The 24,344-nt window shown below is 53.8% G+C and overlaps 1 protein-coding gene across 3 annotated transcripts in view; it reads left to right on the top strand.

Annotated features, from left to right (window-relative positions):
- The window catches only part of Zbtb7c (zinc finger and BTB domain containing 7C), a 326,309-nt gene extending 308,529 nt beyond the window's left edge, over positions 1-17,780 (top strand). For all 3 annotated transcript variants that reach the window (XM_047526755.1, XM_047526756.1, XM_047526754.1), the window contains 2 exons: positions 4,299-5,522; positions 15,211-17,780. In XM_047526755.1, the coding sequence (XP_047382711.1) occupies positions 4,315-5,522; positions 15,211-15,862 (1,860 nt within the window). In that variant the 5' untranslated portion in view covers positions 4,299-4,314 and the 3' untranslated portion in view covers positions 15,863-17,780. The remainder of the gene's footprint in view (positions 1-4,298; positions 5,523-15,210) is intronic.
- Positions 17,781-24,344: the final 6,564 nt, after the last annotated feature.

The following is a 24,344-nucleotide window of genomic DNA, read 5'->3' as shown; positions in this document are numbered from 1 at the left end:
CTGAGCATCCGAACTGAGGGTTGGAGAAGTGGTCATCTGAGTGGGACCTTGGAGTGTGGGTGGGATGTGGAGTCCTGGAGGTGTATTTGTTGGAGGCAAGAACCCAGCGTGAGCAGTCTTGAAGGCTGAGAACAGAATTTATGTTTGGGAATTGAAGAGTAGGGGCACAGAGGTACATTTGGGACACATGGAAGGGGAGTCTTGTGGCCAGCTACCCCATCCACGTAAGTGGCAAACACGGCTGTTTTCAGAAGGTGGAACAGAGAAGGTCTTTTGAGTCGTAGCCTCCTTTCCTTCCTCCCCTCCTCCTCTTCTCCCAGGCGAGCCTTACCACTGCCACAGGGCAGGGACACTGCCCAGAGAAACAGCAGCTCTGTCTAGGCCTCCGAGAAGAAGCCTCCCCAAGACTGGAAAGCGCAGATCAGGAGCCTGGGGGTCCGAATGTCTTCACCCTGCACCCCCGAGGCTGCCTGGGGGCTTCAGCCAGCCATTGCCCCTGCCTGTTTAGCCTCCCTGGAAGGCAGGACCACCCAACTCTGGCTGTCCCCAGTGCTCCCACCCTCTGCCATAGAGGTATCCCTCTCAATCACCCACAGTCCAGGTCACTCACCGAGTGACAGCAGAAACAACTGGGGTTACCCTTGCTGCCAGAAGCAGGAGCTGGAGCTCAGATCCTTGCACCCCACCCCTCGTCTGGATAGCAGGAGTCTGATCACAGCGGGTTCTAGATCCCAGTGTGTAAAGACTGAGGAGGGCTGAGGGCAGATGGGGATCCCGGCACCTCATCTGGGAACGTGTGTTCAGGGCCAGCACTTGGCCCAAAGAGAGAAGGTGCTGACCCGGGGACCTGCCCTCTCCTCCTAGTCCTCCCAGGTCTTCAATATCTGAAGCAGAGCTGGGGTCCAAGGACAGGTGTCCTCAGGTGCCCTTGCTCACTGCTTAGAAGGTCATTCTGCTTCTGACTCCACACATTCAAAATTAAATGTAGTTCAAACTTGAGCACCCCTCTGATCCAGGTCCCAGAGAGGCAGCCCACTGGCCTCCAGTCCAGCTGCCCACAAGGCCACCCTCTTGGGGCAGAGTGGTCCTGAAAGTCACCTGGTATTCAGCTGCGCAGGCTGCCCTAGTTCCTCCAGCTCCCCCTGCTAGAGTGGGGATCAGGCCATGGGGTGCAGGGAAAGGAGGGAGCCCCTAAGAGTTTGTTTCCACTCTAGATGGAGGGAGGCAGCCCCACATCTCTTTTGGCAGCACAGCCCATTGAAGCATATGGCCTGGGGACACCGTCTCTGGTCAGAGCAAAGGACAGGCAAGTCCCATACAAGCCCTGGGGGATGGGCATAGACATGGCCCATCTGAGCCACCAGAGAAATACAGAAGTAGATTTGTCAGCAGTCAAAAATGGAGTGATCCCAGACCAAGAGCACCTTGGTGGGTCTTCCCACCCTGTTCCCCACAGTGTCCCATGGCTGGGTCCTTCTCATCTTCTAGGTCTCAACTCCAATGATGCTTCCTCCAGGAAGCCTCCACTGACCTCCCAGGATAAAGTAGTTCCTGCCATGCCCCCATCTCATCCTGCAGTAGATAGAAGATAGGTAGACATCAGGGTGGGGGGCATGATTGATTGATTTAGGTGCGTTTCTATCATTTGATTTTTAAAATTAAACTTTTTATTTTGAGTTAGTTGGTAGTTCACATGCACTTGTGAAAGACAATACAGAGACATCCCATATACCCTTTGCTCAGTTTCCCCAGTAGAAACATCTTGCAAAACCATAGTACTGACATGAATACAGTCAAGATTCCGGGCATTTCCAGCACCAGGAGACCCCCTCCTGTGGCCCTTATAGCCACGCCTACTCTTCTCCCACCAGCACCCCCACCAGAGCCCCTGGCAACCACTTAACTCTTCATTTCTGTAATATTGTCATACCCAAAATGTCACATAAGTGGAATCATGCACTGTGTAGCCAATGGGACGGTCTTGTTTTGCTCAGCATGATCCCATGGAGAGTCCTTCAGGTCCCTGCAGGTTTTGCTCAGCATGATCCCATGGAGAGTCCTGCATGCTCCTCCTCTCTGCTGACCCGTGGTCTGCATGCACTGTGGTGTGCTCACCCACTCACCTGTTGGAGGGCATCTGGGTTGTTTCCAGTTATTGACTGGTAACATAAAGCAGCTATGTACATTTGTGTGGAGGTTATTGTGTGGACCAAAGTTTTCATTTCTCTGGGGTAAATGCCCAAGAATGCAGTTACTGGGTCTTATGGTAGTGACATATTTGGTTTTCTGCCATATATTTTCCAGAGTGGCCATTTTGCATTTCTACCAGCAATGTGTGAGTGATCCACCTTCACATCCACACCAACATTTGGTGTTTCCACTATTTAAAGCTTTAGCCACTTTAATAGGTATGTAGCAATAGCTTATTGTGGTTCTAAGTTGCACTTCTGTGATGACTAATAATGAGGAACATCTTTCAAATAAGATGACTTCTGTATGCCCTCTTTAGTGGAGCATGCTCTCTTATCATCACAGTTACCATGCCTGGTCACAGCAGGGGCCTTCTAGGTTTGCTCTCTGTGCATCCATCCTTAGAGCACAGGACAGTGCCTGGCACAGGGAGAGTACCCAATGGCTATTGAGGGACCAAGGGCATGGCAAGTGGGGTCTCTGATCCTTTTAAAGATAAGAAGGTAGAAAGCAAGAGCCTTAGCTCTGGGAGACCTCCTGAGCGCTGACCCAGTGGGATTGCCTAGGAAGGTCCAGGCTGCCCAGTGATGGAGAGGCTGGGGGAGGAGCACCCAGCACCCTGCATGCCCACCAGCTCTCTGAGCATCTTCATGATAAGCCTGGCACCTCTCACTCCTCCCTTACCCTCCCTCTGCCATCTGGGCTGAAGTTCCCAGAAGACACATGTGTGGGGATCCCCAGAGCTATGGGGATCCCACTGACATATGGGGCTTACAAGTCTTTCTTTTTCTTTTCTGCTCATTTTAATGTGTACCAAGATAAGGATCAGGCCAGTGCTAGGATTTATCCACGGGCCCCTTTCAGTTCTTGCTCTGGCATGAATCAATTTTTATCAGATTGCAAATGTCAACAGTCTGGGATTTGTACTTCCAGACAGGAGGGGACCTAGTCAACCTCTGTGCTGTCCTCCTCTCTCCTGGTGATCACCACTGGCCACACTTCAAACTAAACATATATTCAGATGTTCCTTGCCTATGATGGGGCTCCATCCCAATAAATGCATTATAAGTTAAAAATATTTAAGTCAAAATGCACGTACTGCACCTGATGTACTAGACAACATAGCTCAACCTGGCCCCCCCCAACCTTACATTAGCCTACAGCGGTGGGCAGGGTCCTCTCATACAAAGCTATTTTATAATCAAGTGTCGAATGTCTCGGGTAATTCATTGAATACTGTGCTGAAAGTGGAAAACAGTGGTGGAAGGGGTGCACTCTGACACCACCCTACGGTTGAAAATGCCAAGTCAAACCATCCATCATGCGGGACCACCCATAATGACAGGAGTCTCAGAAGAGGATTCTTCCCTCGGGGGTTTATAAAAATGGGAGGCTAACAGAATACAGACATGATAAATTAATTAGCAATGCACTTGCATCTACATTGATTTTCAAATGTTTATTTATAAGAGAAGCAGACATACATATATAAGATGTTAGTTTTAAAGGAAAAAGAGATCAAGATTTGCAAACGAAAGGAAAGTCCATCACCTACAGTGAAGCCAAGAGTAGGGGCGGGAGACTAAACAGATGCGGTGAGGCCCCATTCACTTGCTGATAATGGACCATAAAATTGGTCTTAAACTTCCTGATAGCCAGTGCAAAATGTGAGTCTGCTATGGAGTCTGAGGACTTGGGAAACAACCAGTCAGCAGAAGCACCCCGGGGACCTTGTGTGGGAGGTGGACACCATGCCCGAGCATACAGAACAGCTGACTTTCAGGAGGTTGTTCATGCTGGTATTCCCTTGACAAAGTGAAATTTGGTGAATGGAACCTGCGAGGAGCCCTGTGGCCTTTGCTAAGCAGCTGACGCCCACTGGCCAGATACTAGCTCCCAGAGTCCTAGGGCACAGAGAACAGCTGCAGCTTGAGCTGGGCTGGGGGTTGCAGGTGAGCTTTGGCAAAGCTGAGAGGAGGGCTGGCTTCCTACCGCAGGGGAGCCTTCAGCCAAGCAGAGGGTGCCGGGGAGCAGGGGGTCCAGAGCTCCAACCGAGTCCTCCTCCCTGGCTGTGCTCGCTAACCCGACTCCCTCTCCGTGTCCCGCAGGGCTCTGGCTGAGAACATGGCCAGTGGCATTGACGAGCTCATCGGCATTCCCTTCCCCAACCACAGCAGCGAGGTGCTGTGCAGCCTCAACGAGCAGCGGCACGATGGTCTGCTCTGCGACGTGCTCCTGGTGGTGCAGGAGCAGGAGTACCGCACGCACCGCTCCGTCCTGGCCGCCTGCAGCAAGTACTTCAAGAAGCTCTTCACGGCCGGCAGCCTGGCCAGCCAGCCCTACGTGTACGAGATCGACTTCGTCCAGCCCGAGGCGCTGGCCGCCATCCTGGAGTTCGCCTACACCTCCACGCTCACCATCACCGCCTCCAACGTCAAGCACATCCTCAATGCCGCCAGGATGCTGGAGATCCAGTGCATCGTGAACGTGTGCCTGGAGATCATGGAGCCGGGCGGCGACGGCGGCGAGGAGGACGACAAGGAGGACGACGACGACGACGAGGACGACGATGATGAGGAGGATGAGGAGGAGGAGGAGGAGGAAGAGGAGGAGGACGATGACGACACAGAGGACTTTGCTGACCAAGAAAACTTGCCTGACCCCCAGGACATCAACTGCCACCAAAGCCCCTCCAAGTCGGACCATCTCACGGAGAAGGCCTATTCAGACACACCCAGGGACTTCCCCGATTCCTTCCAGGCTGGCAGCCCTGGCCATCTAGGGGTGATCCGGGACTTCTCCATCGAATCTCTGCTGAGGGAGAACCTGTACCCCAAAGCCAACATCCCTGACAGGAGACCCTCCTTATCTCCATTTGCCCCGGACTTCTTCCCACACATCTGGCCAGGGGACTTTGGTGCCTTTGCCCAGCTGCCTGAGCAGCCGATGGACAGTGGGCCACTGGATTTGGTCATCAAGAACCGGAAGATCAAGGAGGAGGAGAAGGAAGAGCTGCCCCCACCCCCGCCACCACCCTTCCCCAGCGACTTCTTCAAGGACATGTTCCCTGACCTGCCTGGGGGGCCGCTGGGCCCCATCAAGGCAGAGAACGACTACGGTGCCTATCTCAACTTCCTGAGTGCCACCCACCTGGGGAGCCTCTTCCCACCCTGGCCACTGGTGGAGGAGCGCAAGCTGAAGCCCAAGGCATCTCAGCAATGCCCCATCTGCCACAAAGTCATCATGGGGGCCGGGAAACTGCCACGGCACATGAGGACCCACACCGGGGAGAAGCCATATATGTGCAACATCTGCGAAGTCCGCTTCACCAGGTGCGCAGCTGCAGTGAGGGCAGGGTGCAGGGTGCTGGGGACAGGGCCAGAGGCCAGGGGATGACAGCAAAGAGAGGCATGGAAGGCTGGGATGGAGAGAGAGCCCCAGCTAGATCCTTGACATGTGTTAAGTTCATTGCTAGGCAGGATGCTAAGCATTACCCGGTACCTTGACTTCCAAACCCTATTTGGGAGCTAAAATATGTTCTCAAATACAGTATTAGGTGGAAATATAAGACATGAGACAGGTCAGGGCCCAGCTGGGTTGAGGGACCTCAGCACCTGGTTTGCTTGGCCTCCCTGTCTCCTTTCCCACTGCAAATCCATGGAACCCAGGCTGGAGCTCCCCAGAGGGCTGCAGCTCCGGCATTTCATTTGGACAAGCTGCAGCTCCCCTTCATTAAGCATGTCCTGAACACGAAGGGCCTTGGGAACACAGGCAAGCACTGTCACCTTTGTTTATAGCCCACCTCCCTGTGCCTAGCTGGCCCCTTGTAAGTGCACCTGGAAAATGACAGGAAACTGGAACCCCAGTCCATGAATGACATCAAAGTCTGTGGCCAGGAGACTGCAGAGACCCCTGTGACCCTTCCTTCATCCTTACAGGACAGGCCTCCCTGTATATTCTCTCCTTTGCCTTTCCATGTTGGAAGAAACATAGCTTTATGCTGTTGTACGATTGGGAATCAACACACTGTAAATTTTTGGCCTCTCAGGGACACCATCCCAATTCAGCAAACATGTGTCATGTACTTTCTCTGTGCAACTTTTGTGCTCAAAACTGACAGATGAGATGATATGAGGTCAGCTCTGTCTGCTGCTAGGTTTTGAAAGGCCTCGTTTTTGGAATATACAGCTTGTTGGTACCATTGCTTTTTCCTTCTTTTTAAAAAAAAAATTGTTCTTTTTAGTTCTACATGACAGTAGAATGTATTTTGCAATATCTTACATACATGGAGTGTAACTTCCTATCCTTGTGGTTGTACACGATGTGGAGTTACCCTGGTCATGTATTCACACGACCATAGGAAAGTGATGTCCGATTCATTCTACTGTCTTTCCTGTTTTGTTTGGTGCCATTGTTGCTCCCTAGTGTGAGACTGATCTTCTCAGTCATGTCCTCAGTGCAGAAGCTTGGATAAGTGGCCTGGCCCCGGGGTTTGGTCACTTCAGTGTGCTGGATGTAGACAGACCCTGGTGATACCTATCCTGCAACCAGGATTTACTAGACCAGGTCCTTCCCCTCTGCACTGTCCCCTAAAGAGCTTGCCTTGACAGCCCCCCACTTATTTGAATGTCACCACCATCACCCCACATTCTTTTGGAAATGTGCCTTTGGGGGTTATTGGGGGCTCATTCCTTTGATTTTTCTCAGTGGTCCCAAAGCTTTGGCCTTTGAGGACAGAGTGAAATTTTTGATTCGAGGTGGATATTGAGTGAAGGACTGTGCTTTTCCAGGAAGAAAACCAAGATGGGCCCTATAAAGTGATGAGACTGGTTGTTGGGCGACTTGGGTGGGAACTCAGTTTAGAGTTGCCAGAGAAGGGTTTCAGAAATCTGTTGCAATAGCAGTGGCATTGCTGAAACAGCCCTGAGACTTTGAAGGACACCACCGATGGCTTCCAAAGGGGCTTTGGGGTCCTGCTCACAGCTGCTTCTGTGAGGGAAACCCCAAACAGAATCTGCCCCAGATGCCTCCAGGTCACAGTGGAGGGGAAATCTGCAGGATGTGTCCCCTTCCTCTTAGCAGCTCACTGCTGTGGGCCCAGCCACCTGCCAATGCTGACCTCAGGGCTTTCCGACCCTGTAACTCCACAGAGCATCTGGACCCAAAGCTCCTGAGCTGATGCCGTGTGGGCAGTGCAGCCCCCACTCCTCACCCCTGCCTTCTCCTGACTTCGCTCACCCCAGAGGGCAGGCTAGAACACCCAAACACGGTGTTAACCAAAGCACAGGTGACAGGAAGGCGGTGAACCAGAACTCAGAGGGAGGCCAAACTCAAGCACAATTCACTCATCTTCAGCAAGGGCCTTGCTCCAGCCTGAGTCTCCCAGCCCCAGGAACAACTTCAAAGACAGACCAGATCTGCAAAGCCAGCCATGAATCAGCCTGGAGCACCCTCTGCCCAGCCAGCTCCTCCTCCCTAACTTCCTGTGCCTGTCCCTTGGCAGATGGCTGGACTCTGGGAACACCTCTCCCTTCAGGGGACACTCAGGCCAATGACTTCAATGGGATATGTGTCTCAGGGTACCACACAATGAGCCCACCTGGCACTCAGAGTCCCCTGCTCCTTTCCTTCCCCATCCCCTCCCCTCTAGGCCTTTCTCACCTCAGGCTCCTGTGAGGTTCGCCCGGGTCTGGCCAGTCTGTGGGCCCTGACTTCCCTAGGGAAAGTTTTAAACTTGGTCAGTCACTGCAGACTTCTCACCCTCTCTGGGACACTGGAATATTCTCTGGGAGTAGGCCTCCTGGTTTGAGCAGCGATGCTGTTTTGTATGGGAGATGCATTTTGTTCCAGAATGCTCCCACCCAGCATATTCCTGATGGTCACTTAGGGTGACCCCTGTGTCTGCAGTCTTCCTACTCCTCCAGGCCACCTCAGCCCTGGGGCAGTTCCGGCCACTCGGCCCTCTGCCCTGCCAGCCCTCGGGTTACTCCTGCTCCTCCTGCTCTGCAGGACAGCATCTGGGCCCCAGGCCTGGCTCCAGCTGCTGCAGCTGCATTCCAGCCCCCGCCAGACTCCCCTCACTTGGTTCCCACTGTGCCCTGACCCTCCGGAAAAAGAGCAGACAAGCTTTGGGGCCCCCTCTCCCAGGAGCATAGAAAGCCCGGGGTCAGCGGGCAGGAGGGGTGGAGGTTTTTCTGGGTCGCCTCTCATCAGGGGCGTGGGCTGCGGCTGCCATGCTGCCGGCTCCTGGCCCCTCCCCACCGCATTCCTCAGAACCGCTGCTCCTTTGCTTCCTGCTCCCTCTCCAGGGCTGTCCTGCAAAGATTCCTTCCTGTCCTCTAAGAGTCCCACTCCTGGCCTCTCCAGGTTGACACCTTCCTCTCTGAGGCCAAGTCCCCTTGCTGGTCTTCCACGGGGACCTGCTTTTTGGCCGAGTCCCTGCATGATCCATAACACCTTCCCCTTCCTGCCCACCTGGAGGCTCTGCGCAGAGGCCACTGGAATTCCCATAGTTCCTTGTGAGGCCAAGCCTAGGCTGGCCCCCACGGAGGCTGGGAGGGACGGACACTGCCCTCCAGGCCTCCTCTTGGACAGTTTCCCCACCTGGAGGTGGAGTCCTTCCTAAGCTGCAGCGGAGCTCCAGCCTCTGGCCCAGCCCAGTTTCCTCCCTCCTCAATGCCGGGAAGAGTCCAGCTCCTCAGACCCACCTCTCATTTGTCCTATGGCCCTTTGGCCCAGGCTCTGAGTTATGCCTCCCAAATGCCAATTCCCAGAATGCCCACACCCTGTGGGCACCATTCCTCATGCTTTCAGCCGTCACACCAAGGGAAAGGGGTGCAGGTCCCGTCAACAGAGTCCCTACCACCCCTGAGGCCCTGCCTGTTGCTCTCATTCTCTGAGCCTCTGAGAGGAGGTTCTCCCCACCATGGTGTTGTCTGTTCCTTGGTGTCAGGAACCTTACCTTTTAGGTAGCTCTAGATTTTGGCCTGTCCCACCAGTTGTCTCACCATCAATCTGTTCTAGATATAAAATACCCCTAGGCAGGGCATCTCGGGCTTCACCCAAGCCGTTTCTACAGGCCCCTGCTGCCCGCTCCTAGCTGTGGTCCCCCGGAAGTCACTGGGCTCTGAGTGCCTCCTCCCGTGCCAGGGCCCAAGTCTGTGTTCATTGGGGAGTCCTCAGGAGCTCGTTCCCTGGGTGAGAGCAAGGGACAGGGGCCTGATCCAAGGACACCATTTCCTTCCTAAGAAAGGCTGGTGTCTGTGCTGGACAGAAAGACGGCTCCTGCCCAAACCCATCCCTCTCAGGTCAGACTCAGGACAGAGAAACAGCTCAGGCCAAGGTCAGTGGTAGTCTGGACCTAGATCACCCCAGCCCCCTCCCCAAGAGTTCTTCACCCTCTACTCCCAGAGAGTGTGGCAGCCAGGGACCAAATGTAAGGACTGTGGGGCTCCGCCAGAGGCAGCAACTAGGATGGCCCCTGAAGAACAGGGAGCATGTGGCCCAGGGAGGATAAGAAGGGACATTGCTGTGCTTGGTGGCATTTCTCTGTCTGCAGTAACTGCAGGTGGTGACCCCTGCTCACCTTGTTGCCCCATCTGCAGCCATCACTGCCAGTGTGGCCTCTGCACTGCCTCCTCTCACTCCCTGCCACATAGGTCCCTGATGGCAGGCCATGGGGACCTTCCTCCTACCTCACCTGACCTTCTGCCAGGAACTTTTACAGAGTGGATAGGCCATCTCCCTCCTGCAGCCCCATGCACAGTGTGGCTCATACAGGTGTCCCAGGTGTGTCTGCCAGAAAAGAAGTGGAGACAGAAAAGTGCAAGATGAGGAGACTGGCCCGGACACAACGGAGGTCCCACAGAGGACATGCCATCCTGGGAAAGGATGGACAACCTCCACTCTGTACGAATTTACTCCGTGATGAACCATTTTCTCATAATCCCCTCCAACATCCCCAAAGGTGGCCACTTTTAGACTCCAGCACCCCCCACCCCCACCCAGCCTGCAGCGCTAGCCGAACGCTGACCACCCTCTACCCCTGGGCAGCTGCCAACCCTCCTGCTTTCTCTTCCCTGACTCTCTTTCCAGCCGGCTCCCTCCTGGCAGCCCTGGGAACCTTGTTAAGATAAGATAATGTCATTAGCAGGGCTAGCCGGAAGAGAGGTTGTCTCAGACCATCAGGTAACCAGGAAGTCGAGTGGAGACATCACCCTGACTGGGACCTTTCTGGAAGTCTCCCGAGGACTCGCCCAACTTTCCTGACAGTGAGCTGGAAGCGGGGCTGCAGATGGAGCTTGGTCGCCTGTGACCTTGGCTGGGCCTCTGATGCAGGGAAGTGGAAGGATGTGAAGAGGAGGAGAACGAGGGTCAGGTGCTGGGTGAAGGCTTCAGGAATAACCGTGCATGCAGGGCTCAGTGGGATTGTGGGACTTTGGAAAGAGCACCAGGTGGTTACCGGGAGACTCAGGTTCGGGGCCTGGTTCTTCTGCTAGCTGTGTCACCTCACCCTCTTTGGGCCTCTGTTTCCCAGGTGAAACCTGAGCGTGTGGATAGGTGTCCCCTAAGTCACTCCCAGTTTCCTGATTCCATTTCGATATTGCCCAAGATGTGGGAAGCTGAGAAGACATTACTACACCTCGCTTTGCCTCTGCTTCCTCACAAGCATCATGGTAACAGGGACTTCATAGGCTCCAGGGAGACAAGGCAGAATGGCCAGCCACAGTAGGCGCCTGAGCCATGGGACAATTGGTACTGAGAGACATTCCATGAGCTTTGGACCCTCTCTGCACTTGTTAGGGATCACTGCTTCCTTGCCCATGAATTCGTATTACTTGCTGCCTCTGATTCTAGCAAGAGGGCTGGGCATGGGGGGACAGGGATGAGCAGTGACTGTGTGCATGCAAGGGATCTTCACACACAGTGGCCCTCGTCCTGGAAACAGCACACACGTGGAAAGTAAAGGTGGTCCTGGCCAAGACAGCCTCTGGATAGCTGTTCTCATCTATCAGGAGTGCTGGATGTTGGAGCAGGGACCACAGGCAATGCATGTGTGGAGTCTGGGTCCTCCTTGGCTCTTGACCTGCTGGGAGGGCAATACTGACCACCAGGGGACAGAAAAAGAGCCACTGCCACCTCATCTTTTCTCGTTGCTCCCACTTTATCCCTCAGGTTACCTGCCTGGAGGAGCCATGGTTAGGCAACAGGTGCATGGAAAGTCAGGGATCTGAGCAACAGCCCTGGGTGGATAGGGTGAGACCACACTTGAGTTTGACCTCAAAGCATTTGGGGGGGTGGAGGCGAGATTTGGAGCATGAAACATCCTAGCAGGGCAGGTGCAGGGTGGTGGAGGGCTGAAACGAGGAGCGTGGGACTGGGAAGGAAGGAGCACACTGGCACCTGGCCTTGGCCTTCAGAGAGGGCGGCCAGGATGGAGCATCAGTGTGCAAACACCAGACAGGCCCCAGGGAAAGGAGCCAGGGTTCACCAGAGCCTCCATCCAGTGGCCGGTTCTGTAGTGGGGGACCGACAGTCCAGTTCTGCAGGCAATAGTTCCATGATACAAAGCTGGCTGGAGGGTGGCCTGGGAGAACAGCATAATCCACGCAGCACCTGGGCTCAGTGCTGGGGTGGGGGATGCTGCAAGTGGAGCGGAGAGAGTTTATGAGGAATTTTAAACTCCAAGCTAAGGGATAAGTTAGCACCTAGGCCAGTGGAGAGGGAACCTGGGAGGTTGATGTTGGACACCAGGAAGGGGTAGCTAAGAGCCCACTGTCTGAGATCCATAGTTGAGTATATGCCAGCGGAACTCATACACAGGCCAAATTCATGGGGAAGCAAGGGTAGAACAACTTCCTGCATGGAGCCAACCAGCCAAAATAGGACAGGAAAGAAATTCTTCAAAGCCCATTCCTCAGATGCAAACACTCTTGGAATACCAGAAGTCAAATGGTACAGACTGGCTCCTGTTTTACAGGTCAGGAAACAGGTCCAAGACAGTGAAGGAACCTGGTCTGGCTCTCTGGGGCATTCCTGGCCCAGGCCAAGCTCTGCCAAGCCACCTGACATGACATCCACACAGAAAGGTCATCCCACGAAGAAGATTGTGTGACCTTAGAATGCCATTTCCCTGATGGTCCTTGATTTTCTTATCTTGGAAGTGAGGGAACTGGTCTCCATCTGGTTCTGGGAACCTTTTCAAGGTTCTGGGACCTTTTCAGGGTTCTGGGAAGTGCACAGCTGATGACACAGGTGAATGGACCCCGGGACTCAGACTTGGAAACTGAGCGTGGGGGCAGTGCTCCTGGTGGGCTCCACGATCTCTAGCATTGTTTCCAGGACTAGCTTGTCCTGACCCCTTGCCCCTGCTCTCTGGACTGTCCAGTGGAGAGTCCCACCTGCCCTGCCTTCTTTCCACTGTTGCAGTGTGCACTTCTGAGGAGCCCTCAGAGGCTGCAGGCCAGGCGTCCTCATGGTGACAATATTTTGCCTCCGAATAGCAACCTTCCAGGGTCACCACAGTAGTGTAGTCCCCTGCCCAGAGCAGGTACTCAACAAAGGACATGGAGACACCTCCCATTGCCACTGGTTTATTTTGGATGCCCTAGTGAGAAGTTTGGGAGAAGTTATAGATATTTCTAGGGAGGCCCTAGACATTTGAGGATTTGCCGTTTTCATCATTTGTTGTTTGACAGTGACTCAAAGAAGCAATTCTATGAATTATGTGTCATAGTGATTTTAAAATACATACATACGCACCTGTTTGTGTGCATATATGTATACACATCTGTTTGTGCGTATAGTAGGATATATGTACCCACATACACACATGCCCTGATGCTGTGGGGAGGACTAAATGAGATGACGTATTTAGAGCTTGACGATTCTGAGTGCAGCCCTTTGCCAGGCCTGGTGAGGCGGAGAGTCCTCCTTCCACCCATGCTGCCATCAGATCCTGGGTGAATTTGTAGAGTGCATTGAAAGCACCACCATGGGCTAGAAATGGCTCTCTGTGCCCCATCCCTACATTTTTGCCCAGGTCTCAGTGCAGTGGTGAGGAAAAAGGCCCTGGCCCTGGGCCTGAGTTCTAGTCTCCAGCTCTGCCATTACCCTCCGGTGATCTTGGCCCGTTCCCCTCACGGGGCCGCAGTGTGCCCACCGACAGAGTGAAGGATTTACTGAGGCCAGTGGGGCTCACTGCGGGTCTGTGGACCACCAGCAGCAACCTGCAAGTTGCCTCTGGCGACTTGTTAGAAATGCCAATTCTCTGCCCCTCCTCCAGCCCAGAGCTGAGCCAGGAGCTTTGGGAGGCACCGGCACTCTGTCACGTCAAGTCTCGATACTGGTTCTCATGCAACACCCAAGTGTGGACCCGAGGGCCTGGATGCCCTGGAAAGCCCCCTCTGCTCAAATCTTCAACGGTCTGGGTTGCAGTGCAGCTGGGGGCAGCAGTCACAGCAGTCACAGCAGGGAGGGCTGGTGGGTTGTGGGAGAGAGGAGGGTCTGGTGTGTGGAGGAGACTCACGGAACCTCTTCCTCCCACTTCCTGCCCTACCCACACACCCTCTCCCTCCCCGCCTCCCAGGGGCCCTCCAGCCCTCCAGTGAGCACAGGAAGGAGGGCTGACCCTGTCACCCTGTCCACTCTGGTCCACCTCCCACCACCAGTGTTCACAAGATTCTCCTTTTCTCTCCTCCGACCCTGGGGTACTTTTTTTTTTTTTTCTTCCCAAACGAGAGCCAGTGAGACCTCTAGTGGCCACAGAGCACCAAGGTTCCCGCTACATCCTGGGGTTATACCAAGGGTGGTTTAAATCTGGTCATTTTAGGGAGGACACATCTGCTCTGACCTCAAAGCTGGGCCTGAAATTACATGCAGAGACTCCACCCAAGCCACACCTGCAGGGAGGAGGTGGGAGACCATATGCAAGTTTCCTGACCTCCTGGCCAGCTGGGAAAAACTACAAAATAATCCCGAGAGGACTTCCTGCCTCCAGGCTCCTCCACCTTGGCCAGCCTGAAAGACTCCTTAAACTGCTTTGCTGAGCACTCAGTCCTTAGGAAAACAACCCAGGATGTCAGTTTTCCTTTCAAGACCACCAGGAGGTGTGTTGACTGTAGCTCACACAAACCCAGACTCTCCATCAGCTCTGGGGATTGATGTCTGGCCCTAAATTCTGCTCTGCACAGAGAGGTTACATAACTTGCTTAAGATCACCCAGCAAACGGGTGTGGGTCTGCGGATAGAGCAGGAGCTCCCAGACCCCCAGAGGAGCCCCACCTATACCATACCTTACCTCTGAATAATAACTCCTAAATCCCGAAAGCTTCGCTGGAGATTAGGCTGCATTCCTGCTGCACCTGGCTCCTTTGTAAACCCCGAAATTGTCTACAGACAAAGAGGAGAGAGCCCAGGGCTTAGGACAAGAAACCATAGTGCAGGAGGCCTGAGGGAGGTGTGCCGGGGCTCCAGAGCCTCCAGATTAGTGACAGACCTCAACAGCCTGTGGATTGGGCTGGGACTGGGACCTGCAGACCATGTGGGAGGCTGAACCCAGAAGGAAGGCTGTTGCTTGACAGGAGAGGGTGTGAGATTCAGGTATGATCCAGCATCCGGAGGAGTTGCTGCACATCAGAGGGCTAGGACCCGGATGCCAATTTGGGAATACATATCTCCCCAGAAAATCTATTTTCCAGTATTAAGACAGGCCCCTCATAAACTGTGGGCGATTTATTACTCTGTACTGTGTAAAAGGAGTTGGGAGGTTGTCCTCCAGGACACAGCTCCTTCCCTCCTTCCCCATCCCTCTAAGCCAGGTGAGTAGCTACACCTGTTGGGAGTAGGGGCAGAAGTCTGCGGCTTTCACTGAAGGTAGATCCTAGCATGGGCACCATTCCTGGGGTTTGACACCATGGCAACAGGGAGCCTTAGCCGGTTCTGGAGGACGGGAAAACAAAGGGCCCTGAAGAGTGACCCCCGTGTTCCTCGCAGGGACTGACTCCCGGTTCTGCATTGCAGGCAGGACAAGCTCAAGATCCACATGCGGAAGCACACAGGGGAGCGGCCCTACCTGTGCATTCACTGCAACGCCAAGTTTGTGCACAACTACGACCTCAAGAACCACATGCGCATCCACACGGGCGTGCGGCCCTACCAGTGCGAGTTCTGCTACAAGAGCTTCACGCGCTCCGACCACCTGCACCGCCACATCAAGCGCCAGAGCTGCCGCATGGCCCGGCCCCGGCGCGGCCGCAAACCCGCCGCCTGGAGGGCCGCCAGCCTGCTCTTTGGGCCCGGCGGCCCAGCGCCGGAGAAGGCGACCTTCGTGATGCCGCCTGCGCTGGGCGAGGTGGGCGGCCACCTGGGCGGCGCCGCCGTGTGCCTCCCGGGCCCCAGCCCCGCCAAGCACTTCCTGGCAGCACCCAAGGGCGCGCTGAGTCTGCAGGAGCTGGAGCGGCAGTTCGAGGAGACGCAGATGAAGCTGTTCGGGCGGGCGCAGCTGGAGGCCGAGAGGAACGCCGGCGGCCTCCTGGCCTTCGCGCTGGCCGAGAACGTGGCCGCTGCGCGGCCCTACTTCCCACTGCCAGACCCCTGGGCCACAGGCCTGGCCGGTCTCCCGGGGCTCGCTGGCCTCAACCATGTGGCCTCCATCTCAGAAGCCAACAACTAGGCTGGCCTTGGTCAACCCCAGTTAGCCAGACCTGTCCCCTCTCCCAGCAGGCCCAGCCTGCCCCACCCAGTGGGTCTGAACTTTTATTTCACAAACACAAAGGGAGAATCAAAAAATACATACTAGCAGGATGGCATTTTCCAGGCCTCCAAGGAAGCCACCTCCCTTTTGCTGGTGTCTGAGATGGGCATCTCCTCCCCGAGCTCCTGGAGCAGAGCCTCCTCTTCTTGGCTGTCTCTCTGTCTTGCACAGAAACTCACAGGGCCCAGCCACAGAGGAGGGCCATACTGCTGGGTGCACAGGAACACTTTGGGGGCAGGCAGGGTTATAAGGAGGGGATTGCTTGGTGGGAAGGCAGGCCAGGAGGAGCAGGAAGGAGGGCAGGGTCCTGGGCACACACATTGGTAGAGTCCCACCCGGGTATGGGGGCGTCCCTCCCAGCACTGCTCTGGGGTGGTTTTCTGGTCTCTAGACATCCTTTAGAGAAACGCCTCTGGGCCACTCAGAGCAAAGGCCTTATTGGCAAGGAGGCCTCCGAGAGCCAGGAGCCAGGCCACTAGAGTCTGGTCCCATTTTTTTTTCTTTCCTATCCTGTGACCTTGGACAGGTCAACCCTCTGTGCCTCAGTGTCACCGTGCTATGAAGGGGGTTGGTGATTTAGGTCCCTCCCCTGACCCCCACACCATACACACCCAACCTTCCCATGAGAACCTTGAGACTGCAGGAGGCTTGCTCTCCCAAAGGCCCTGGGAGAACATTCTCTTACTGGACTTAGTTTACCACCTCCACCTCGATCGTAGCACTGTTAGCATAGGTGAGAAATGGGGCCCAACTAGATGAGGATGGGAGAGGGAGCTGGGGTGGATCCAGGGCTCCTGCACAGGCAGCTCTGGGGACTCCATGTTTCCCTCCTTCCCTTGAGGGCACTGTTCATGTCTGGACCCCTGGGAACACTAGTCAGCATTGTCCCGCCCCATGTGCCCTCTCCAAGGCTGTACAGAATCTCTTGGGACTTGGCGGCCAACATTGAAGGGCTAGAGCCAGCTTTGAACACCTGGGAGCTGCCTACTTTATGTAGTTACCCAGGGGTCATCTCTTTGCTTCTCCAGTTAGGGACTCCCTGGGCCTTGCCGTTGCTGGTGATGGCCCCTTTGCTGTGCTTGTGCCCCTCGTTCCCTTCCTCCACCCTCCCAGATGAAGCTGCCATGTTTGACCCCTCCCCTCTTTTGAGAAAAGAACTCAAGGTAGGAGGCAGAGGCCTTTGGGGCTTGGAGAGTTTTGAGATAAGATGTCCCTCACTCTCCTGGCTCTGGGGTTGGTGGCAGGTCCTGAGAAGGAAGAGAACTCTGCTGGCCGGGTGCCTTCCTGACTGCTCTCTCCTTTTCCTCCCTCCCTTCTTTTTCTTGCTGAGTTTGCTTTGGTTTCTCAGTAGCCCAGAGAGGACAGGGCATCCCCCGGAGGGCCCAGGGCTGGAGTCCCCAGTCCCTGAGCTGTGGCTGCAAGAGACTTGGCTCTTCCGATCGCCTTGGCTTTTTCCTGAGCAAATACAAAAAAAACAAAAAGGCCAGAGAAGACCACAGACTGTCCCTCTCACAACTCCCAGAAGAGACTCCCTGGCTCCTCCCTTGTGCTCCCCACTGCCATTCCAGCCAGACAGAATGGGCTCATCCCCACTGCCCCTCTCCCCTCAGGCCTCTGCCTGGGATGCCAGGCTCCATTTCCAATGCTCGTTCCTGGGACCTGCCAGCCAACACTGCTCATGCTCCCCCATCCGCCAAGGGACTGGGACTGAACCAAACTTAAAAAGGAAAAAAAAAAAAAAAAAAAAAAAAGAACAAATTGGAATCCAGTGGTGTTGGGGCTTTTGTTTTTATTTTGTAAAGGTAATGACTTCTTATAAACGCAATTTTTCAGATGACTGGTTAGTTCTTTTTGTTTTTTTCTTGGCCGAAGTTTGGAGTTGTATATTGTAAAATATCCAAAGATGTCGAGTACTGTATGATCAAGAACTTGAAGCAAATGGGCTGTGGGGGGAGGGTTGGATGTGTTTTGTTTGTTTCAATTTTTTTTTTTAATGTTTCTGATTTCTCTGTCTGTGGGAGAACTTTGGAATTTTTTCTATTTATAACTCTTTTTATGTGACTGCTCTATGTAAAACGACACTCAGCAAAGTTTGCCTTAGTGATTCAAGGGACAATCTTCCATGACTTTGGTCGCACGCTGCATCCTGCCAAGAAACTCTCAGCTAATTTTCTGGCCTATTTATTAAACAGTATTCATTGACTTGATTAAATTATTATTGGGGGTGGCACTTCTGTGAGATGTGACTTTGGCAAGTTCACAGGACAACAAGCCAATCTGTGGACATTCAGTGCTTAAGGTTTAGACTCTTGGGTGTCACAAATTTAGAAGGGTGTCAAAGACGCCTTTACAAAAACATAAACCTTTGACCGTTATTTAATCATCTGAAGGACAGTGTCTGAGGGAAAGCAAGCTCCCCTTGCCTCACTCCCTGGGTAAGGCTGACACCCGCTTCAGATTCTCATTCGGGTATCTGGGTGCCAGGAGGCGGGAGGCGGGAGCTCAGTCCTCGATCATCTCATCTCATCTCGCACAGTTCAGCACTGTTTGACCATAGCTCTCAGGTATCTGTGAGCCAAGCACAAGGGGTGTGTGTGTGAGTGTGTGTGTGTGCGCTTGTGCGTGTGCACACACGTGCACATGTGCCCAGGTGCAGCCTGTGGGGTGTGAGCAAGGGAGGTTCCCGGCTGCCAACTCTTGTCCTACAGCCAGTTCTCCCAGTTGCCTGGCTCAGTGCCTGAGTGGCCTCCTGCTGGCCTTGCTGTCATGTTGGCGTCTTCCTCTCATCACCCCCCACCCCCCGCCGTGTGGAATCAGGATTCTTTCCCTTTTGTCATCTGAGCCTCTTTCCAACCAGAGGATGCTGGATCCTGAAGGCAGTAAGGAAACGTATTTGTCATTGGATGGGGTCAACTGGATTCAGAGCAGATTCAGAACACAGACTCTCCAGCTGCACTTTCTGGACAGCTGAGGGTTAGCCATGAGCCCTTTCTGCTTCCATTCCCTCTCTCCCCGTGGTAGGTACTTCATACGCAGCATTTCTTGGTACAGGGGAGAGGACAGGTCAGGATTTTGAGTCCAGACTCCTCTGAGTTGTGTCCCCTCTGCTCCTCACCTTCCTGACCTCTTGAACTGAAAGAACTTCCCCGAGTTCTCCACCCAAATGTCGCTCAGCAGAGGGGCCCTGCTGATTGGTAGATTGGAAGCTGAAGTCTAATGAAATAGTCAGAAGCCACCTTCCTGTCGGGTCCAGCTCCTGTTGTGGTTTTGAAATCCATGCCTCTACCTTCTACTACATAGCATTTGCATTTGTCTTAATATAAAAATAATGTCTTAAAAAATATAACTTATACTACTTGCCAGGTAAATGACCTGCCTCTCCCCTTGAATCTTCTAGTGAAGTCAGCATGTTCCTTGGCTCCCCTGAAGCTTAGGGACAAGCCCAGCCCAGAGCAGGAACATGAGGCCGCCGGATTCCACTACTTTGGACATCCTGGGATTGTGTGGAGCTCATTCTGGGGTTGGAGTGGGAGGGATGTAGGTGAAGACGGAGAAGGATAGGGAATGGGCCCAGCAAACCCCAACCTCTGCTGCTTCTGGAATCACAATCTCCCAGCCCCAGTCAGGTGGAAACTCCAGGAGCCCCAGCAGGATGGCCTGTTTCTTCAGGCCTGAGGTGTTGCGGTTCTGATGACGAAGGACCTCCATGGAAGGGAAGATCGGGTGTGTTACTCAGCTTTTCATTGCTGTGACCAAAATACCTGACAAGAACAATTCAGAAGAGGAGAAGTTTATTTTGGGGTCCTAGTCTCAGAGGTTCAGAGGTTCAGTTCATAATGGGCCAATTCCATTGCTCTGGGTCCAAGGTGAGACAGAACATCATGGCAGAAAGAAGTGGTAGAGGAGATCTGATCAGCTCTAAGCAAGTGGGAAATAAGGGGAGAGAAAGAGAGCAAGAAAGAGAGAGAGTGGGAGGGAGAGGGAGAAGGTAAGAGAGAGGAGAGAGAGAAGGGGAGAGGAGAGGAGAGAGAGAAGGCAAGAAAGGATCCAGGGACAGAGAGTTCAAGGGAACTCTTCCAGCCACCTTCCTCCCACCTGCCAACATTACCACCCAGTTGGTTCATTCAAATTATCATAACTGTACCATAACCATAGCGGTAGGTTAGAATTCTCAGTCTAAGCATTTCATCTCTGAATATTCCTGCATTATCTAACATTAGTTTTGGGGGGACACCTCATATCCAAATTATAACAGGGGGTGAAAGAGAATGACAGGCCAAAGAAACATGAGCATCTTCATCCACAGAAGATGTTTGAGGGACACTGAAACTGGCTTTGGGGCTTCCACATGTGTGATGGATAGGGGGAGGGTTGGCCAAGAGTGTGACCAATTTGAACCAATAGGAAAAAGGATCCAGGAGGTAACTGAGTGCCCAAATGGAGGGAGATGACTTTCTAACACCTAGGGTAGTCCAAGAGAGAAGCAAGCTTCCTTGCGAGGGAGGGAGTCTCTGTCACTGGAAAGGTTCAACACTGCCTTTCAAAAACGCTGGAGAGTAGGATGCTGCATCTTCTAGATGACCTCCTGAGTCCCTTCCATCTGGTTCCTGTAGATAGATGATAGGTAGATACAGAAAGATACAGATATAGATATATAGAGACCCCTATGCCCTATGGCCATAGAAAGGTCTCCCCCTCTCCTCACACCCTTGGTGATTTCAGAAATGAGGGGCCAGATAAATAATGAGGGTCCATCGAAAAGGCCCTGACCCTATTTAGAGCCACCAGTGGCAACGAGGGAGGAATGAGCCAACAGGAAGTAGCCTGCTCCATCTCTGGCCCTTATCTGATCCAGACCTGCCCCTGGCTGAGCAGGACGAAGGCCTCCTGGAGACCCCTTCTCAGCCTTCCCCTCTCCTGGGAGGGACCGTGCACCCTGCCCTCCCTGAGGGTCCTCTGAGCTCACTGCAGAGCTGGCAGCTGGGCACGCAAGGGGATGTTGTCAGGACGGGGCAGGACTGGGTGTGCCCTTGGCAGAGGTCCCTTCTGAGCACCAGGTGGCACTGGGGCTTCAGTAAGGATGTACGAACAGAGTAGGGAGGCAACGTTGGTCCAAAAGTTCGGTCCCTCTGCCAGAAGCCTTGTGAGGCACTAAGGAGGTCAATGGGACCCACATGGCATGCTGAGTGTCCGAGTCACTGGGACGGATTCTAGAATCACAGAGGTCTGTCACCAGTGTCCTCCTCCCCAGCTCTCAGACACCCCACTCCCCTGGTCCCTGTTCCTGGCATCACCCTCCACTTCCCGTGCCCCTCATTATGTGGATATCTGCTCTCTGTCTTCCCAGTTCCAACCAGCCTCCGGAAGGGGCCGTGGCAGGAGTCACCCGCCCGATCGTGGCTCACAGGCTCCCTCTCCTGGCCTTGGCCAGCCCGCTCCTCGCTCAGGATGGAAAGACGTCAGGGTGCTGAGAGCCACGCCAGGCCTCCAGCAGCAGACAAGGGCGGCTCCTTCCGGCAGAAAGGCCTTGAAGTCCCCCCAGGGGGCTGGTACCAACAGCCTACGGTGTCCTCCTGCTCCCCCAGTGAATGCAGGCAGCAAGCAAATGACCCCGCTCCCTGCTTCTTTCAGGGTTGAAGGAAGAGCACTGAGTCAGACACGCATTTCCATAAATCGATGGAAGGAGGACTCCCTGGAGAGACAGACCCCTCTCCTTTTCCTTCCTCGGCACACTCTAGGCACGGGCTATGGAAAACTTGAACTGTGGCGCCCACATGACCTAACCCCCCACCCCCAGAAAATGAGCCCAGAAAGGGTCTGACAAATAAGGGGACTAGAGCTCAAATCTCTCCTGAAAGCCAGGAGACTGACTGACGGCTGCATCCGCAACCAGACGCGCCCCACACCCTCTATACGGACACTCGGTCACCAAGAAATGACGCACAGGCTGATGTCACCTCTCCTGGTAACAAGAGGAGACACACAGCACTTGGACGAGACCCGGCAGAGCCATTTTCTCAACTGGTCTCCCTGCTGGGATATTTATAACTCATTCTCATCCTATGGTTCCTCCCTTTGACCAAGAACTCTGACCCTGACAACAAAAGCAAAAGAATAAAACAATAGGTTTCTGGAATGAGGAAGGAAGATAGAGTGAGTCAGACCCCCTCCTCAAAAAATCAACAAATAAAGCATGAACCTTGGTAACGTAGGTGTTTGTGTCTTCTCAGAGGACTCTGACCTTCATTGATTATCTGGTTTTTGGTCTTTTGAGGCTTGTATAGTCACCTCCATGTCGTGTTCCTAGTCAAATATCAACTGAAGTTGAAAAGTCATTTATTAAAGGAAATTAGATCTCCCACAAGATTTCCACAGGCCCAGAGAATCAGGGCCACCAAGATCTGTCATGCAGGCTGTTTTAGACCCTACCGCATTTGAGGGGTGCCATTCATGCCCTAGAAAGATCTGTATTCTGTACAGCAGAAGTGTGTATCGTAACAGTTTTCCACCAGGTGGCGGTAACGTGTCTGGAAGAGGTGCCTGTGGAATTTACACCAAGCCTTCCACTGGACTAGGGCAGCCCATGGCCTGGAAACCAGAAGCTGGGACAACATGAACCATACTGTCAGATGGTCAGTGCATCTGGTTGGAAAACCCTAGGTCCCAACAGGCTCACTGGGTAGGTCAGCTCTCGGGATTCGAAAATGTCAGTTCTCTAAACAGCAAAGTTCCATTAATGCTGGGCGGTGTCACATCTCCACGTGGTCTTTGGCAGATGAGGCACCTAAGCTCAAAGTGGCAAATGGTAAGGACAAGACTACAGGGCCAGCTCTGACAGAGCCAATGCTGCAATCCAGGGTCACTAGCTTCCTGACCACTGCACCACACTGCCCCTTAGAAGCCGAGAGGCAGATTGAGTCCAGGCCACTGGGTGTGTTTGTCTTGTTAGACAGAGTTCATTCTGGCCATCTTCCTTCTGACACCTCAGCCCTCTGCAGGCCTTGGCAAACTCATTCACATCTTCACCCACCCAAAACCAGGGGAACATTCAAGACTGCCTTCCCCACTGTAAGCCCTGGTTATCAAGGGTTGTCCACACCCCTCTCTCGCTCAGAGGCAGAGATTGCCCTGCAGTCTTCCCCATCATACCGCAGCCTTCCCTACTGTGCAGAGAAGTCAGTCCAAGCTCAACCTCCCTCCTGAGCATGAGGGTTCCTCATCCCATCAGAACAGCAGAACCAGGGTGTGCGTTCTGTTTTAATTAAAACAGATTTTCGTGTTCCATTTCAGCGTTTCTCCTATAGAAGCCACACCCTGAGAAAGTGCATTTTTATTTCCTGAGACCTGGGACATCCCAAGCAGGTGGGCCCTTGTGGGGGTAGCAGTCTGGGGCAGATGAGACAAGGAAGAACACGTGAAGGTGTCAGAAGGGACGCCCAGGAAGCCGGGGCTCACTGCCCTACCTCCTCTTCCAGGCCAGGAAAGGACTGGGAGAGGGGAGGCTCCCTGCCCTGCAGTCTGCCCCAAGGTGCTGGCAGCTGACCCAGGCCTCTGTCAGTGACAAGTCCCAGGGTCCTCCGGCCTCCTGGCTCTCCTCCTTTCCACCTTCATAAAAAGGTGGTGATGGCACCCATTTGAATGGGTTGGCGGGGTCAGGGGGTGGGGACTGTGAACACAGTCCTTCGTGCTACTTAGCAGGTCTTTGCTCAGAGTGGCTTTCCTTTCTTCCCACCCATCAATAACACTTGTCCTTACCCTTTTCTTTTTATTCTTAAAATGGGAAAGGAAGGAAAAAGAAAACAAGGGAGGAGGGGGCACTACTTGCTTCTAGCGCCTACTGGACCTCGTGGCCAGGTCCTACTCCCCCAGGGCAGGTTGCCACTGGACCTCCCTCAAACTTCGGTGTTGGGACAGCCAGGGGTGGCCCTTTGTTGGGGAGAACGGGCAAGGATTGTGTGGGTGAGCAGACACAAGGCCTTTCGGTCCACGATGGAGTCAGGGTGGCAGAGAGGAGGATGGCCATGGGTTAGGGCCACAGACTGGCTCTGCCCCACCATGACTCTGTGGCTCAGAACCATGAGGAGCCTGAGGATTCCAACTAGACCCTGGATATCCAGATCTTTCTGAAGGTGGGTTGCCAAGGTGGGAGGGTAGAACACGGTTTCGTGAACAGTTTGTTAGCTTGACTTATGCTTTTGCATATGGACATATGACAAGTGGCCCTTTTGGTTTCCTTGCACAGGCCCTGCAAATGTTGGGCAAGGACTGAGTTTAAGCCCTGAGCCTTGGTGGTTCCATGGGCTCTCTGAAGGAGAGGCATGGGCTGTGGACTTCCATCAGGACCTCCAGGCTTGATGGAAGCTTTGCTATTAGGCTGGGCTGGACTATTTAAAAAATAGCT

Source organism: Sciurus carolinensis, chromosome 15, assembly GCF_902686445.1.
Source record: "Sciurus carolinensis chromosome 15, mSciCar1.2, whole genome shotgun sequence".
Taxonomy (NCBI): domain Eukaryota; kingdom Metazoa; phylum Chordata; class Mammalia; order Rodentia; family Sciuridae; genus Sciurus; species Sciurus carolinensis.
Note: the sequence above shows the minus strand (reverse complement) of the source record. Positions and strands in the feature narration are given on the sequence as shown.